Source organism: Pelecanus crispus, chromosome 2 (assembly GCF_030463565.1).
Source record: "Pelecanus crispus isolate bPelCri1 chromosome 2, bPelCri1.pri, whole genome shotgun sequence".
NCBI lineage: Eukaryota > Metazoa > Chordata > Aves > Pelecaniformes > Pelecanidae > Pelecanus > Pelecanus crispus.
In genome coordinates, this window is record NC_134644.1 from 73997159 (window position 1) to 74012682 (window position 15524).

The 15524-nt window shown below is 48.5% G+C and overlaps 2 protein-coding genes across 3 annotated transcripts; both read left to right on the top strand.

Annotated features, from left to right (window-relative positions):
- Positions 1 to 1194: 1194 nt before the first annotated feature.
- On the top strand, positions 1195 to 10831 carry SIRT5 (sirtuin 5). 2 transcript variants are annotated; one of them, XM_075705908.1, is made up of 7 exons: positions 1195 to 1213; positions 3745 to 3878; positions 5413 to 5638; positions 7211 to 7298; positions 9262 to 9385; positions 10254 to 10369; positions 10756 to 10831. In XM_075705908.1, exons 1-7 carry the CDS (start codon positions 1195 to 1197, stop codon positions 10829 to 10831), a joined length of 783 nt encoding a protein of 260 aa, XP_075562023.1. The 2 variants fall into 2 exon arrangements, with proteins under 2 accessions (XP_075562023.1, XP_009485637.2); XM_009487362.2 differs by lacking the exon at positions 1195 to 1213 and adding an exon at positions 8263 to 8316.
- Positions 10832 to 11267: 436 nt separating this feature from the next.
- Positions 11268 to 15069, top strand: NOL7 (nucleolar protein 7). Its single transcript, XM_075705441.1, has 8 exons — positions 11268 to 11440; positions 11556 to 11616; positions 11687 to 11745; positions 11939 to 11976; positions 13049 to 13154; positions 13811 to 13932; positions 14017 to 14094; positions 14917 to 15069. The coding sequence occupies exons 1-8, from the start codon at positions 11268 to 11270 to the stop codon at positions 14982 to 14984; spliced, it is 705 nt and encodes a 234-aa protein (XP_075561556.1). The 3' UTR covers positions 14985 to 15069.
- The last annotated feature ends 455 nt before the right edge of the window (positions 15070 to 15524 follow it).

Genomic DNA, 15524 nt, shown 5'->3' on the forward strand with positions numbered 1-15524 from the left:
CACTCTCATATGTTTGTGTGCGCACAGATTTGCATAAACATGTTTGTCCAAGGCCACTACAAACAATTTTCAAAGCTGATGCGGTGCAGTATTTACATCAGTTTAGCATCATCTGAGCTAGGCTCTTCATGGTTTCACGCCTTTGAGAATACAGAGAATGCATGATTGCTTAAGAAACATAGGAATAATTTTGCTTCTTGGGTTATACAATCTATACATGCCAGAGAAACCTAAGCAAGCCAACCTAGTTTTGTGCTGTACACATTTCACATAACCTGTGCTGTCATGATTTCTGTTATCGAAAGGCCTGTACTTTCGCAAACCTCGCGTGTTAACACGCCCTGCCCTGGGTTAATATGAAGTTAGGAGGAGCATATCTAAGGAGCACGATGAGGTAATGTGGAAAAGCAAGTATTTTAGTTGATACGCTCCTCGAACTCTGGTACACACATAGAGAAGTAGGTTTTCTGTTAGTAACGTTAGGCTTGCTGTCTTGAACTTTGTCATCAGTGGAAGAATGTGGCGATAGTCCAGCTGCAAATTGCTTTTTTTTTTTTTTTGGTGTGTTTTAAATATTACCTTAACCAGCTAATAAGCAGGATGTACGATCCAGACTAAGGCCTCGATTTAAAAAAAAAAAAAAAAAAAAAAAAAAACAAAAAACCAAACAAACCAGCCCTGGTCATGATAGTGAATAACACAGGGCAGAGCCAATCCCTCATTCGTCTGAGCCGCCAAGGCCGGGGCGGAGCGGAGCGAGGGGCCGGCCCCGCCGCAAGGCCGAGGGCGGGACGTGCGGCGCCGCACGCCTCGGCCTCGGCCTCGGCGCCGGAGAACCGCGGCCGTCGCCGGTCCCCGCAGCTGAGGTGAGTTAATCCTCGGCGGGGTGCGGAGCCGGGGCTTCCCTGGGGGCCTCTGGGGGGGACGGGGCCGCGCCGAGGGGGGAGGCGGCGGCGGAGCCGCCGCCTCCCCCCTCGGCGCGGCCCCGTCCCCCCGGTTCCTCAGGGGAGGTCGCAGAAAAAACGCTCCCTGAAACGGCCCCCTTGCCTTTCGCCGCTTTCTTCACAGGTAACCTGCTTCCGAGGGATGCTGATGAGTCTCTTCCAATTTCCCGCTAGAAGGTTGGTTTCCCAAGCGTCCCGCGGACTGAAGGCTGCTGCTGCTGCTTCGAAGAAACAGAGTTTGTCCTTGGAAATGGCTCGTCCTAGTTCAAGTAAGATCTGTTTCTTTCCTCTAGTGCCCCGGAGAGGTGTTTAAATTAGATTTGAAGTTCTAGAAGGTTTTGTGTAATAGAACGTATAGCTAAATTCAAAATGCTTAGAAGAGCATAATTTTTAAAAGAGCGTTGATTTCCCCCCGCCCCACCCCAGCTGCTAAAATTTATTTTCTATGGATAGTTCCAAAAACCCTCTCATCGTTGCAGTTAGTGTGGTCACCTGCTTCTAGCATTTATAATTTATGCACATGAACGTGTGCGCTAATTAATTACGTTTCCTTTTCATAATCCTAATGGGTAATAAAACTCATTCCTCATTTCTTTGTACAAGAATTATGGAGGGCCTCGAGCATTTGTAACAACTCGGGAGCAGGATATTGGGTAACTCCAGGATCCTTGTTCAGTCTGGTAGTAGTAAATATCCTCTTTTTTTTTGTTTGGGGGTTTTTCGGTTTCGTTTTTTTAATCCGAGAATGTGTTTTAATTTGAAAACCACGCACAGAACTTCACAAGGTATGATAGTAAAATCCCTGAGGGTTGGGTAGCCGAGGGGCACTCGCTTTTTCCGCCGTCTGGAGCATCAGTGTTTGGCTGCTGTTGGAGACCGGAGGCCGGACTAGGAGGACTTCTGGCCTGATCTTTACGCATTTGTGTGTACACAGGCTTTGTGAGGTTTGGCTTACAACAGCAGACGGGGCATCAGAATCGTGGTGTTCTCTGCCCAGTTCTACGGCACTCGTGCTGCGGGTCTTGGGACTTCCCCGGTGACTATCTCTTCTTGTAAAAAATTATCTGTCTTTAGTTTTTAAAAAAACCAAAAAACCACCACATAGTGAATTATGAAGATTAGGGTTGTAATCAGCAGCTCAAAGTCCAGCTGGAGGCCAGTCACTGTTGGTGTGCTGTAGAAGTCAGTACTGGGGCAAATATTGTTTAACAGCTTCATTAATGATCTGGATGATGGGGCAGAGCATACCCTCAGCAAGTTTCCAGATGGCACAAAGCTGGGAGGAGCGGCTGGTATGCCAGAGGGTCGTGCTGGCACACAGAGGGACCTTGGCAGGCTGGGGGCATGGGCTGAGAGGAACCTCATGAAGTTCAGCAAATGGAAATGCCAAGTCCTGCCCCTGGGGAGGAATGGCCCCAGGCACCAGGACAGGCTGGGGCTGACCAGCTGGAAAGCAGCTTGGCAGGAAAGGTCCTGAGGGTCCTGGTGGACGCCAAGTTGACCACGAGCCAGCGATGAGCCCTTGCGGCAACGAAGGCTGACGGGTGTCCTGGGCTGCGCTGGGCAGAGCATCTCCAGCAGATGGAGGGAGGTGACCCCTCCCCTCTGCTCTGCGCTGGTGGGGCGCCTGGAGGGCTGGGTGCAGTGCTGGGCCCCCCAGTGCAAGGGAGACGTGGACCTCCGGGAGAGGGTCCAGCGAAGGGCCACAGAGACGAATCGTGGCTTGGAGGATCTGACATATGAGGAGAGGCTGGGAGAGCCGGGACTGTTCAGCCTGGAGGAGACCAGGCTCAGGGGCACCTTATCAGTGCGTAAAAATACCTGATGGGAGGGAACAAAGACAAGGCAGACTCTTCTCAGTAGTGCCCTGTGGCAGAGCACGAGGCAATGGACACAAAACACACGAGATTCCATCTGAACACAGGGAAACACCGTTTTACTGTGAGGGTGGTCACACACTGGAGTGGGTCGTGCAGAGAGAGGTGGTGGAGTCTCCATCCTTGGGGATGCTCAGAACCCACCCAACTGGATGTGGTCCTGGACAATCTGCTCTGGCTGACCCTGCTCGAGCTGGGGGGTTGGACTAGACGATCTCCAGAGGTCCCTTCCCACCTCAGCCATTCTGTCATTCTAAAATATGTTGGTTTAAAATTAATATCTGAGGTAAACTGGTAGAGATTTTTTTTTTGTCTCTCTTTAGCTACCTGTTCCTTTGTAATCTTGTTTTCAGAAAAATGCAAAGGAAATTTTCCATCTTTTTCCCAAGTTACTGTACCGTGTAGGGAAAAATTGAGGGAATATACATTAAAAAACAGAAAATTCAATTGCAGACCTAGAAAATGGGCAAGATGCCTCAGAAGGAAATGCGTTTTCCCAAATTACCTTAATTTTGAAGTTGATACTTTGTAACTAAATATAAATTTTTTTCATCTCGGGATCTTACCTGATGATTAGGAAGCAAACTGTTCCTGGGTGGTGGTGGTGGCAGCAGTTGTTACCATGGTAGCATCTAGCGTGGGGTCTTAGTTTAAGGCTCTGTCTTTGAAGCGTTAAGTATATTCGTAGTTTAATACATGTTGCCACGCTGGGCCTGCTCACGTGCATTTTTGAGGATCTCTAGGAATTGCCCTTCAAATTTCAACACACAGAAACTCAGAAACAAATTAGTGTTCTGAAATTGAAGTCATGGGAGGTCTATGTGGAAGCCATTTCTGAATGTGTAGGTTTGCCAGCACTGTCTGTATGGCCTCTTTAAGTATAAGTCTTTGAACAGCTGTTCATTTTTCCTCCCTGCACGTAGATATGGCTGATTTTCGAGAAGTGTTTGCCAAAGCGAAGCACATAGCCATTATCACAGGAGCCGGTGTTAGCGCGGAGAGTGGAGTTCCTACCTTCAGAGGGGCTGGAGGTTTCTGGAGAAAGTGGCAAGCCCAGGTAGGTACTGGTGGCACGTGCCTGCGCAGCCGTGCCTCTCGATCCGTCAGGTGGGTGAGCCTGCAGAGTCAGAAGCAGCTGGGTGCCTCAGAGGGTGGTACGGTGGGGGCAGAGCTCTGCCGAGGGCCGTGCCCGCAGCTCTTCCCCGTGCCCTGGGGGGGCTGCTTTGTGCAGCTGCAGCTTCTTTTCCGTCGTTCGGTTTATCGGTTGTTTGGGAAAAATGATGTTTTTGCAGACAGCTCTGGGTCTTTCTACCGTCCTTCTTTTCTTGCTGCCTTGCAGCTTAGCTGTTTGCTCATCTTCTGACACACTCGCTGTTTTTCTACCTCGTGGGGCATTTCCTGTTTTAAACACCTAAGAACCTTTTACCAGAATAACAAAGGACAGAATCAATGAAACCAACTGGTTGTTTTCTTTTAATCTTGGTTTCTCGCAATGCTCTTTAAAAATGTTTTAGGAATTTTTTTTTTGTTTGGGGGCAGGGTTCCTCATAGTCTTTAACTCTCCCACAAGCTCTGTCTCTCTTGCTGGTGTGATCTTGCCAGCGTTTGGAGCCACTGGCGTGGGAGAGGAGGTGGAAGCAGACAGTGGGGAGTGGAGGGGTGCAGCGGCGAGCACCGGGATGTGCGAGCTGTACAGGTGCCTCGGGAGTCTGGTCCTGCGTGGTGCTGTTTCCAGTCACCGTTATACTGTCAGTAACTGCTGCCCCAAACACTGCATCACGTTGGCTGTCTTTATGGTTTTTAATGACAGCATCCATGAAAGATTTGATGAAGTTGGAAAGGGCTCAGAGAGATGAGTTTTTCAAGATGGTTTGAATGTAAAGATGTATTTTTCTTCTTTCCATGACTATCAATGCAAATAAAGCATGTGTGTGTATTAGCACCTGGTCCTGCATCAGAAAGCTTGCATTCAGCTTTTTTATATCAGTAGAATTGTGAATTGTGAAGCATTAGATTGAGCTACTCTTCATTTTAAAAAAAAAGATAAGGCAAAATGAAAGTTAGCGTGAGAAGTAGAGCTTAGATTTTACTGGCACATAAAAGACAAGACGTTATACTTTGGTTTGGACAATAGCTGTAATTCAGCTTGTGTTACACTTAAATTAAGGCAGAAAAGAAATTGCTAGCAAAGGAAATATATCCACACGATGCTGAGTTTTATGGCCGCTGTGGAAAAGAGAGTTTTGAATGCTCAAAATCTTGTGCACTGAAGTATCTCGTCTTCCTTTGTGCTGTACCGAACATCTAGTGGTTTGGTAGGGCAGCACAGAATAAGGTCGGAGTGTACTATGTAAAACCATGTACCACACTATTGATATCAGTTGTTTCCTCGTTTAATAAGATACCTTGACTTGTATCCTCATAAAGTCTATTGAACTATGTTGTCAACTGCATCTGGTTATAAATAACCTGCTTTTCATTATCGTGTTATGCTGGCAGCAGTGTAAGTGGCAGTAGGCTAGCAGACTTCAGCTCAGGAGGGGATTTTCTTGCCCTTTCGTCGGCAGAATGAATCATTACATCTTTTCCAGGAGTTGGCTACGCCAGGGGCTTTTGCGCGAAACCCTTCTCGTGTGTGGGAATTTTACCATTACCGCCGGGAAGTGATGTTGAGCAAACATCCAAATCCTGCGCATATCGCCATTGCAGAGTGTGAAAGGCGACTGAGCAAGCAAGGAAGGAGCGTTGTGGTCATTACTCAGAATATCGATGAACTACACCGAAAGGCAGGCACAAAGCACCTCTTAGAAATTCACGGTAAGAATCGGCTTACCTGTCTGCAACAGGCCAGCAAACTTGCAGGGGAGAAGAGAGAGCAGGATAAGTACTGGGACAAAAGAAATTTGTCTTTAAAATGGTAATGACTTGCACAAAGTTATTCACAATGTCACCCTGTTCTCTTTCGGAAGTTGTTTCGGGTACTTCGTAGCCTCCCTTTATTTTTCATCTTTCTTTTTTAATGGATTCTGAGAGTACGCAGGAACTGGTTCTCCCTTCCCACTTGCTCAGTTTTGCCTCACATCCACTGGAATACACGTGAATAGTGACACTTGGCTGATTTTGCTTAGAAAAGGGGGAAGTAATCCATTGAGGACTTCTGCTCTGTGGTAGTGGTGGTGCCACACCGCTATTGCCACCAGTAAAAAGCGTTTTGGCAGGACTGGTCTCACCAGCCCTGCTGCTTTCCGCGCTGCTGCCTGCCGCTTTCCCTCTGTCCTGTCCTGTCCTCCAAAGACCCACCAGTGCGGTTCTTGGCTGCAGGAGGAAGAAGGAGCTGGAAACGGCTGAGACTCCCTTAGCTTTCCCTCCTGCACCCAGCAGCACTCCCTCTCTCTTCCCTGTCATTAGGGCCATTCCTTGCTCCTGCCCTCTCTCCCGCATAGTGCCAGAGGAGCACAACGCAGGTGCAGCGTGCAGGGTCAGCAGGGCTTTTGGATCTGAGGAAATATACAGGTGTGGAGAGAACGAGGGCGAGGAAACCCTTCTCCATCCTTGGAGGTGCCCCCACTCCTCCTTTCTCCACTCTGCAGGCCCTGCCGCAGAGTGAAAGTCTCCCGGGACAAAGTCCCATCTGTGATGCTGCTTAAGTATCACGAAAGGTTTAAATGGCATTTCCCACTGCTACTTTGTGAGCTGGACACAGGAAACCTGCACAAATGGTTTTGCAGTTGTGGATCCAAGGGTAAAAACCTTGGGTATAGTTTAATTTTGATTATCCTTATTCTTTACAAAATATAAACAATTTTAAACTCTTGGTAATATTTTCTACACATCTCTACAGCACATTATGCTACAAAAGTCTTGGGGTTGGGGAGCTTTGCGTAAAACAAAACAGTGTCAAGCAGCATTTTTTTTTTTTTTTAAAGAAAACATTTCTGATTTAAGGGGAAAAGCAATAAGCAGAAATCATCTCCCTCAGTGATATTTTAAATAATGATTTTCCTCTGAAACACTGTTACGAGGCTGTGTATTACTCATGTGGTGAGGTAGAACAAGGCGACAAATCGTAGCTTAGAGGGACTGTTGCTGTTCTCTGCGGCCTTTCAGCTGGACGTCTGTCTTTGCTGGGTCCAGTCTGCGCTTGACTGTGACGCTGGACACCTTGGGTTGCTGAACAAAAGCGCGTGTATGCACTGTGTAAATAGCGTCTCGTTCATGATGCTGCCAGGTTTCAACACTTGCCCGTTACGTTCACGTAGTAAATTACCCACAAGGTGTAGTCTTCAAAGTCAAATAAAGGCCGTCCGTGATAAACACAGCCATTCATTTGTGCAGCCGTGCCTCAGAGCAGTCACTTGATCCCTGATGTTTTCTCTTTGTGTGTTTCAGGTAGTTTATTTAAAACTCGATGCACCAACTGTGGAAATGTGGCTGCAAATTACAAGAGTCCAATATGCCCCGCATTGGCCGGGAAAGGGTAATGTGTCTGCCTTGTAAACTCTCTGTCTTTTCTACTTTGCCTGCTGTTCAATAGAAAAGGAGCCATTTTGGGAGCGTATAGGAGTTTCAGCCAACCGCCCCATTTCCTTTTAGTAGTATTAATGCTTAAATTTTACACAGCTGTTTTGAAACGTGAGCATACTGTTTGGTAGCTTCAGTGAGAGCCCGTGATACTGTAAGACTGTGAATGAATAACTGTTAAGCTCTAAGTTAGCAGCACAGCATTATATATGTTTTAATGAGAACAATTTCAGATGGTCTGAAACTCTCTTACTGGACGTCAACTAATTGTACTCTCTGAGAATGTGCGTTAACTCCCATCCTCTTCACCTTCCAGGTTTTTTATTTAAATTGGATGCTTAGTCCTTAAATGGACTGTCATCACTTGATACATGGATTGTCCTCTTCTGCATCTCTTGAGGCCCTCGTAGCTTTTGTCCTGCAACTCATCAATAAGATTCTCATGATTGCAGGTCTCAAAATACAGATGTGTGAAACAATCAGGAGGGAAGCATCAGTTCCCAGGATTTCTACAACTTAAAAAAGTTGCATAAGAAGCCTTCGGTCTCCTTTTTTTCTAGCCATTCTCTTTCTTTCACCATTAAAAATAAGGGAGGGACATGATGACAGGCATATGCTCGTAGATTTTTAGGGTTTTTTCCCTTTGCATTTCACCAGATCTTTAGATAGCTACATAAATATTTGTTGTGCCTTTGAAAGACTTTGACCAGCTTATTACAGCTGCTTAGCTCTGGGATAATTCTGGACAAATGCCTGCCTGCCCTGTGTGTGGTATTTTAGGGTTGTAGTGGATGTTGAAGTTGGCTGAAGTTGCAAAGATTCTTTGATTGGAGAGCATGCTCTAGAGAATACTAAGTTTTTATTAATATGTGAAGTGCACTTTTTATGATTTAATATGTATTTCAATTTTGTAACTTCAGGGCTCCAGATCCTGCAACGGAAGACGCCGCGATTGCAGTTGAAGACCTTCCTCAGTACGTATGGACCACTTTGGTTTTTGCTGTTACCTCTTCATACTTTGTGCATCTCAAAGGCTTATACTACTCTTCATGTAGTTTTGAAAGGACGTGGAAATGTTCTGCAGGAGAAAAGGACATGGGAGTTTGCCCCAGAGAACCGACTCTAAATCTAAACCTGATGTTACTGGGGAGAGCAGACAACAGGAGCGTGTACTAGAAGTTTACCATGATGCTAAAGGGAATGCATGCTTATCTACTTGAGCATGAAGCCGAAACATGCCTAAATTCATGGGTTTTGTAGAAAGTGTAGTAGTAGGAGAATTGCAGTAAGAAACTAAGTGCTACACAGTAAATGTTTTGTTACTTTGCAGGTGCCGCCTACTGTTAGTCAGTCTGGAATACTGTGCTGAGGTACAGCCGCTGCCTAGTCCCTTGCAGGCATTAAATCTGCCACGGTGCTTTTTTGTAATGGCTGAAGCTTTGCCTTAGCTAGTTGCAGATGGAAGAAGCCACCATATTTTTCATCTGGGTTCCTAAGGAAAAGGGGCTAAATGCAATGCTTCTTTCCGTTCACTTTCTCCTTAAAAACCTGTTGGCCAGTTTGTTAAAAGTTGATGAGGCCAAGGTTTGTAGCACACAATACGTTTGAAGTTTCAGGCATTTCAGGAGCCGAGTAAGGGGAAGACATGATTAAGTATCCGAGTTGAACAAGTGTTCAGCAACCCATTCTGTGTGACCAGGCAGCCTGTGCGTACTTCCAACACGCGCATAGCACGGCAGCAGCTGCCGCCTGTCCAGCGTGTGGTAGAGGAGGGTGTGGGAAGGGCTGTGAAGCAGAAGGGAGAAAGAGTGAGGGCAGGTAAGACATGTCCAAATGAGAATGAAAACTGCTTTGCCGCTTTGCAGCTTGAAACGTCCACGTCAGCAGCATAACGCCGTCCCTTTGCCATTTTCAAACAGGTGTGAGGAGGACGGCTGCAATGGGCTCCTCCGTCCCCACGTTGTGTGGTTTGGTGAAACCCTGGATCCTGACATTCTCACAGAGGTTGAGAAGGAGCTTGAGATATGCGACCTCTGCTTAGTAGTGAGTGACGCTTTTGTTACCAAAGGAACAGGTAGAATTTTATATGATCGGTAAATAGTTTCTTAACTGGCAGGGAAGCCACGCTAAAGAGGTTGCACCTCCTGGGTAAAGGAGATGCATCTGCACTTCCCTGAGGGAGCTTAGAAGCCCCTGAGGGACTCTCTAGTGTCAAGTGTAAAACATTAAAAGACCACGACGTTTGAAAATTTATGTACGCTAGTGAGAAGTTAACAGGTTCAGCACATGCGCATCTTGCTCAGCTGGCATCTGCAGTCTGCATTTAGTATACACAGGTGTTAGCAAACCTGTAATGCTTGAACCTCTAATATCTGAATTTCTCAAACAGTAAAAAACAGGATTATTTTGATGCTGAGTTTAAAAAAAAAGTTACAATGTTGTAAGAACGCAGCTAGCTGTTATCATGTGCTGCTTTTTTGTGAGGTTGCTTACGTGCCATGTAGGTTCCAGATAGCTGACCAAAACATTCGCTCATAATATTGTGTACCCTTCAGAAAACAATCTCGAGTAACAGAAGGGACGTCTTGTGGGTTTTTTTTTCCTGAAAGCAAAGTCTGCCGTTTTGTTTCTGGGATTTTTCTGTTCATCTACAGTTACAATCCCCAAACAGGCTTCTTTGGTTTGCATCAGAGAAATGACTCCTGATTCTCACACTATGTTAAATAGCTACATATGCAGTGACACTAAATACAGATACTGATTTGGTTTCATTTCTGTAGGGATCTTCCATGCTGTAGTGGTTTTGCAGACCCAGTGTTCTGAGAAGGGCCCGTACCTTGTGGGTTGGTGTGTTTTTGTCCGTTTAACTACTGGCCTGCTACACTCCTGATTTTTCACCCTGTCCCTGCAGGTCGGGACCTCCTCCGTGGTGTATCCTGCCGCTATGTTTGCCCCTCAGGTATCTGCCAGAGGAGTGCCAGTTGCAGAATTTAACATGGAAGCTACTCCTGCTACAAACAGATTCAGGTAAAGCTGTTCGGTTTTAAACTAGCAACCTTTACTCCCCTCCATCTCCATTGTCTTTTGCATCGAACTCCTAAGACGCTTAGAAAATTTTTAACAAACATGATCTAGTTTTTTTCCCCAATGCTTAAGAAATGCTATTTTCTTCTAATAAGTAAGAAAAGATCATCGTTCTTTCTTGGTGGAATTAACTTACGCTGAAGAAGAAAAACCGTATTGTTCCAAGCGTGAGGCCGAAGCCTGTCCCTAGGTCCTAGAAGGCCTAAAAGCCGCTCCCTCAGAAGCAGGACTACCCAGCTCCCTGCGTGTCAAACGCACTCGGGCACTGCCAGGAAAAAGCAGCGTGCGCTGGTCGTTGCCCGCCCCTTCACCGGGCTGCTTCCTTCCAGGTTTCACTTCCCGGGCCCCTGCGGGACCACCCTGCCGCCGGCGCTGGCCCGCCACCAGACGGAGATCATCTCCTGAGCACCTCGGAGCGGCCGGCGGGGAAGCGCCGCAGCCGGCAGCCGCAGCCCGCCCTTGGGACCCGGCGCGGCGGGGACACACGGGGTGGGGGGGGTGTGAGAGAGGTGGGGGTGTGAGGAGGCGGCGGGTCTGGCCGGGCTGTCCCCTCCCCTGCTCCCCGCGGCAATAAACGGGCGGCGGGGGGGGCCGGGCCGGGCGGGCCCCGCCGCCGCCACCTCCGGCTGCCGCTCCCCGGGCGTCCTCTGTCTGCGCGCGTGTGTGGGCGGCGGGAGGGCGGTTGCAAACGGTTGGGCGCGAGGGGGCGCGGCTCGCGGCCGTGCTCGCGCCCCGGGGCGGGGCGTCCCCACAGGGGCGGGGCGGGCGGTGACGGAAGGCGCACGCGGCCGGCGGCGGAAGGCAGGGGAGCGCTTCCGGGGCGGGGGGCGGGCGGGTGGCGATGGCGCGGCGGCAGAAGGCGGCGGCGGCGGACATGCGGGGGCCGGCCGCCGCGCTCCTCGGGCCGGCCTCCTCGGAGGACGAGGCGGAGGAGGCCCCGGAGGAGGTGTCCTTCGCGGCGGGGAGGGAGGTGGCCGACACCGAACGGAAGCGCGTGGGGGAGGCGGCCCGCAGGTACGGACACCCCGCTCACCCCGCTCCCCCTCACCCCGCTCCCAACGGCCGCCCGCGCACGAGCCGGCCCCGAGGCCGCGCTGACGGCGTCTCCCCCCCTCCCCGCCCCCCGCAGGCACCGGCAGCTGCTGAAGGAGAAGCGGCGGCGGCACCAGGAGCTGTTCGCGGAGCAGAAGGTACGGCCGCACGCACGCACCCCGCCCCCGGCCACACCCCCGCCCCGCTAACGCCCCTCTCCCCCCGCAGAAACGGAAGCTGCTCCCCGAGGCCGTGCTGCAGGAGCTGGCCGCCGCGCCGCCCGCACGGTGAGGGGGCGACGTGAGGCGGGCGGGCGGGCGTTGGGGTGTCCCGGTGAGCGCTGCCTGCCGGCGGCGAGCCCGACCCGCCCGTGGGGCGGCCCCTCCGGGCCCGGGCGGGAACGGGAGCGTCGGCGGCGGGGAGTGAAGGAAGGGAGCGGGCGTTGGCAGAGTAACGGGTTGCCTTCTCCTTGCTCCACAGGCGCGACGGGCGTGGGCAGGCTGCGGCAGCTGACCGAGGTAGGCTGCGGCGCGGCTGGCGAGCGCGGTGCGCGTCCCGGCGGCTCAGGGTTTCGTCTCTGTGCTAGAGTGCTGGGGGGTAGCGCTCTGCTACGGGGAGCTTTGGAAAGACAGATTGTTTGTTGCCAAGGTAGAACATCTGAGGAAAAAATCTAAAGTCGAGTTTAATCCGATTCCCGCGCCTTCTACAAAAGCTGTTTGCTGTACAGTGATTTCTGTTACATAACCCGAGGTGGTTAAGGAAACAATGGGCAGGTGTTACGATACAAAAAACGAGGGTTACCAGAGGGAGCTTAATATTTAGCGTTTGTTTAAGTTACAAAGGCTATTCCTGGATAGAGTCGTTAATCACCTTGATACTTTATGTATCATGCTGTGATTTAATAGCATCTGTAAAAAATTGGGTAACTTTTTTTCAAATTCTGAACTAGAAAATTGAGTCAAGTATTTACAACTGTGGTTTTCTAGCTCTTGTCAGTGGTACTTAAAAGTACTTTACCAAAAAAAAAAGGTGGCTGGTGGTTGGTTGGGGTTTTTTTTTTTTTTTGAAGGATTCTCTCATTCATCCGTCGCATAATTACACAGCTGCATGGCGTAACTGCTACTTTTTCTTCCTTTTATTATTGTTGTAAAAAAATCTGTTGGCTTAAACAAGAGATGAGGTCAGGATGATGCTTTGAGTACTTAGTCTCCATAGTACGTACTTAATGGCGAGAATGAAGCTGCAGCTGGACTTGCTTTGCACATTGCTCATAGCTGTTGTGTTGCATTGAATTTTTGTCCTGTGCTGAACCCTGTTTTGTGTTGTTGGTGCCAAGGCAGGGGAAAGCTGGCTAGCAGTACTTTGGGTGGCTCCCCTGTGGCATGCTTCTTCCCTGCCCGCTCACAGCCCTTCTGGGAGGGCAACGCTTTCTAGCTCTTACTAGTCAGAGCTTCTGAAAAATGCCTGCTGGAGTTAACTAAAGGCATCTTATTTTTCACAGCCTAATTGTTGTTCCATTCCTCTTCCTCTTTCACTTCCAGCTCTTGATTCATAATGTTTGGGAATTTTTTTCTATTAAATTTACTTTAGGTAAACGCCATGGAGGTAAGGCTGCGAAGCAGAAACAAGGCCAGGTCCAAAGGAAAGGCCAAGGCCAAAGGCGGGTGAAGACAGGCAAGCAAAGAAAGGGTGCCAGGTATGCTGGGAGAAGGTGGCCCAGGGTGTCTGTCCCTGCGGAGGGGGCACCACAGCAGCTGTTCTGTTGTTGCATGGCTGTACGCTCTTCTGCATTTGGTGTTCCCCACTGCTCTTCGTCTGATTGAAAGCGCATTTATGTATGTGCTAAAAGCACCTTTAATATGCTTCTGATACAGCATACTTGTAAAATATATATATACACACACATATAAAAAAAATCTGTAATATGATTTTTATGTATTATGTATATTTAACTGCTGTGAGATAACTGGGCAGTTGTAAGCACAGCAGTAGACATTCTGTTATGTGCTGCTACAGGTCTTGAGCACTGAATTCCTACATTTCAGTGTTTTGTTTTTTTTTTTTTCTTTGTCACTGATGTCGCTATAGAGGAACTGCACTAGCTTCTGGTAGGACTATTTCAAGACTCCCAAGGAACTGCTCGGAACACATAAAAAGGCGTATGATGACAGGTTGAGAGTCTTGGTCTGGGTTTTTTTTTTTTTTTCCCCAGTACTGCTACAAAGCTTGGCTGAGCATCAGAAACCAGCACCGGCCGCTGTTGTGCTCAGGGGGCACAGCACTGACTGGCATGTCTGTTGTTCTGCATTCTGTAACTATGCTACAGGGACTTGTATCTCTTTATTTAACTAGGTCAAAAGGAAACTATATGGCTGTGTGCTTAAAAGATCGGAGTTTACCAGCCCTCCACCAACAGCTTGCCAAAGACTTTTTAAACACTCATCTCTACGGACCAGATGCCAACCGGGCACAGGGTAAGCAGTTTTCCTGAGGTGGGTCTGCATCTAGATTTGTCTGTGTTAAGCTTAGTAATTAACACTCACTCATCTCCATTTCAGCAAATGAATTTTTTTCCCTTGAAAATAAGAAAAACCCAGTTAAAGGAGCTGCAGTTCAGTTTGTGGACAAATCTTGGGGTGAGTATAAAATGTCAAAGTAGGTACTACTTTACTCGTATGTGGTTTAAAGTACACTTTTTAAAAAAAAAAAAAAAACAAACACACACCTACAAAAAAAACCTGCAAAGCTTTCCCGTGTTAGCAGGCTGTATCTTGTTACCGTCTAACTAACTCAAAGAACCTGACAGTAGGGGAAAGGCAACAGGGTGCTACAGCCTGAGTGGGTGTAGTGAGCGCTCCCACTGTGGAGGGTGTATGAGACAGAACTTGGAAAAATTACCTTATTTTTGGTACATTAGGAAACAGCATCTGGGTCCAGAGCCATGTTTACCTGTTGAACTGAATACTTTACTAACTGTTGTTTCAGCCTACGAACTCTGAGCTGTTGGAATTCATTTCAGATACACGTAAAGCTTAAAGCAGGGATGCCAAGATCCCAGAGTCTCTGTGCAGGCACAGGGAAATGGTGCCTATTTCACCTCTGATGTGACAGAAACGAATGGGGACGGCCTCACACATGCATCAGTTGTTACAGCCACACTCTGCCACTCAGTCACACAAGCACGACATTAGAGGCCAAAGCTACTGATCGGTAGCAGGCAGTCTGCTTTTTGGATGTGTGGCTGTACCCTTGCCCTCCTCCTGAAGAAGGTGGGCACAAGTTGGGACCCCTGGCCAGAGGAAGCCAGCTGTGGAACGTGAATGGCAATGGAACGTTGTCAGCTTTCGAGTCAGTTCTGCTGTTCTGAAATGCTGCAGTGATCCATGGCTTGCTGCTTCTCCAGTAGACGGGCTAAGAAAATGGTAACTAACAGCTCTTTTTTTTTTTTTTTTTTTAAGGGCAAGAAAAAAAGCAAAGAGCGACAAGGTTTAAAAAACGTTGGCTCGCAACACGGATTAAAAATTGAGTATGAAGACAGCTTTTTCCGAAGATGCCATTAAGGACTTTTACTGAAAGTCAGTCTCGCAACACAAGGGCGGTTCTTCCCCACTTCTCCATGGCTGCCCCGCTTTCAGCTCCAGCCAGCACTAACCTTCACCAAGCTGTGCCTGAACCCACCTCCCTGGTCCCTTTGTCCCCCTCTCAGAAGCGGTCCGGGAAGCTGAGAAACAGTGACTGTGTGTCCTTAACCTGACTTACTTACACCAGCTGCTGGTGTGGCCAGGCTTGTAGAGCTGGGTGCTACCACGTGAGGCAGCTCCTTTGCAGAGAATAAAGAGGAACAATGTTGTACTTACTTACTGTTCTGGATGCCGTGTTTCTTACAACGAGTTATTCCTGCTTTTTCAGTAACTTGTGTCTCCAAAGAAAGGCTGTATCCTAATACCACACTCATCAAGTCAGTTCACGTAGCAGGGACACTACTGTCCAGACCACTGATTAATTTCAAGGAATAACAAGGTTTCTTCCCCCCCTTCTCCAGGGAGAACTGAATAAGCTTCCAGCT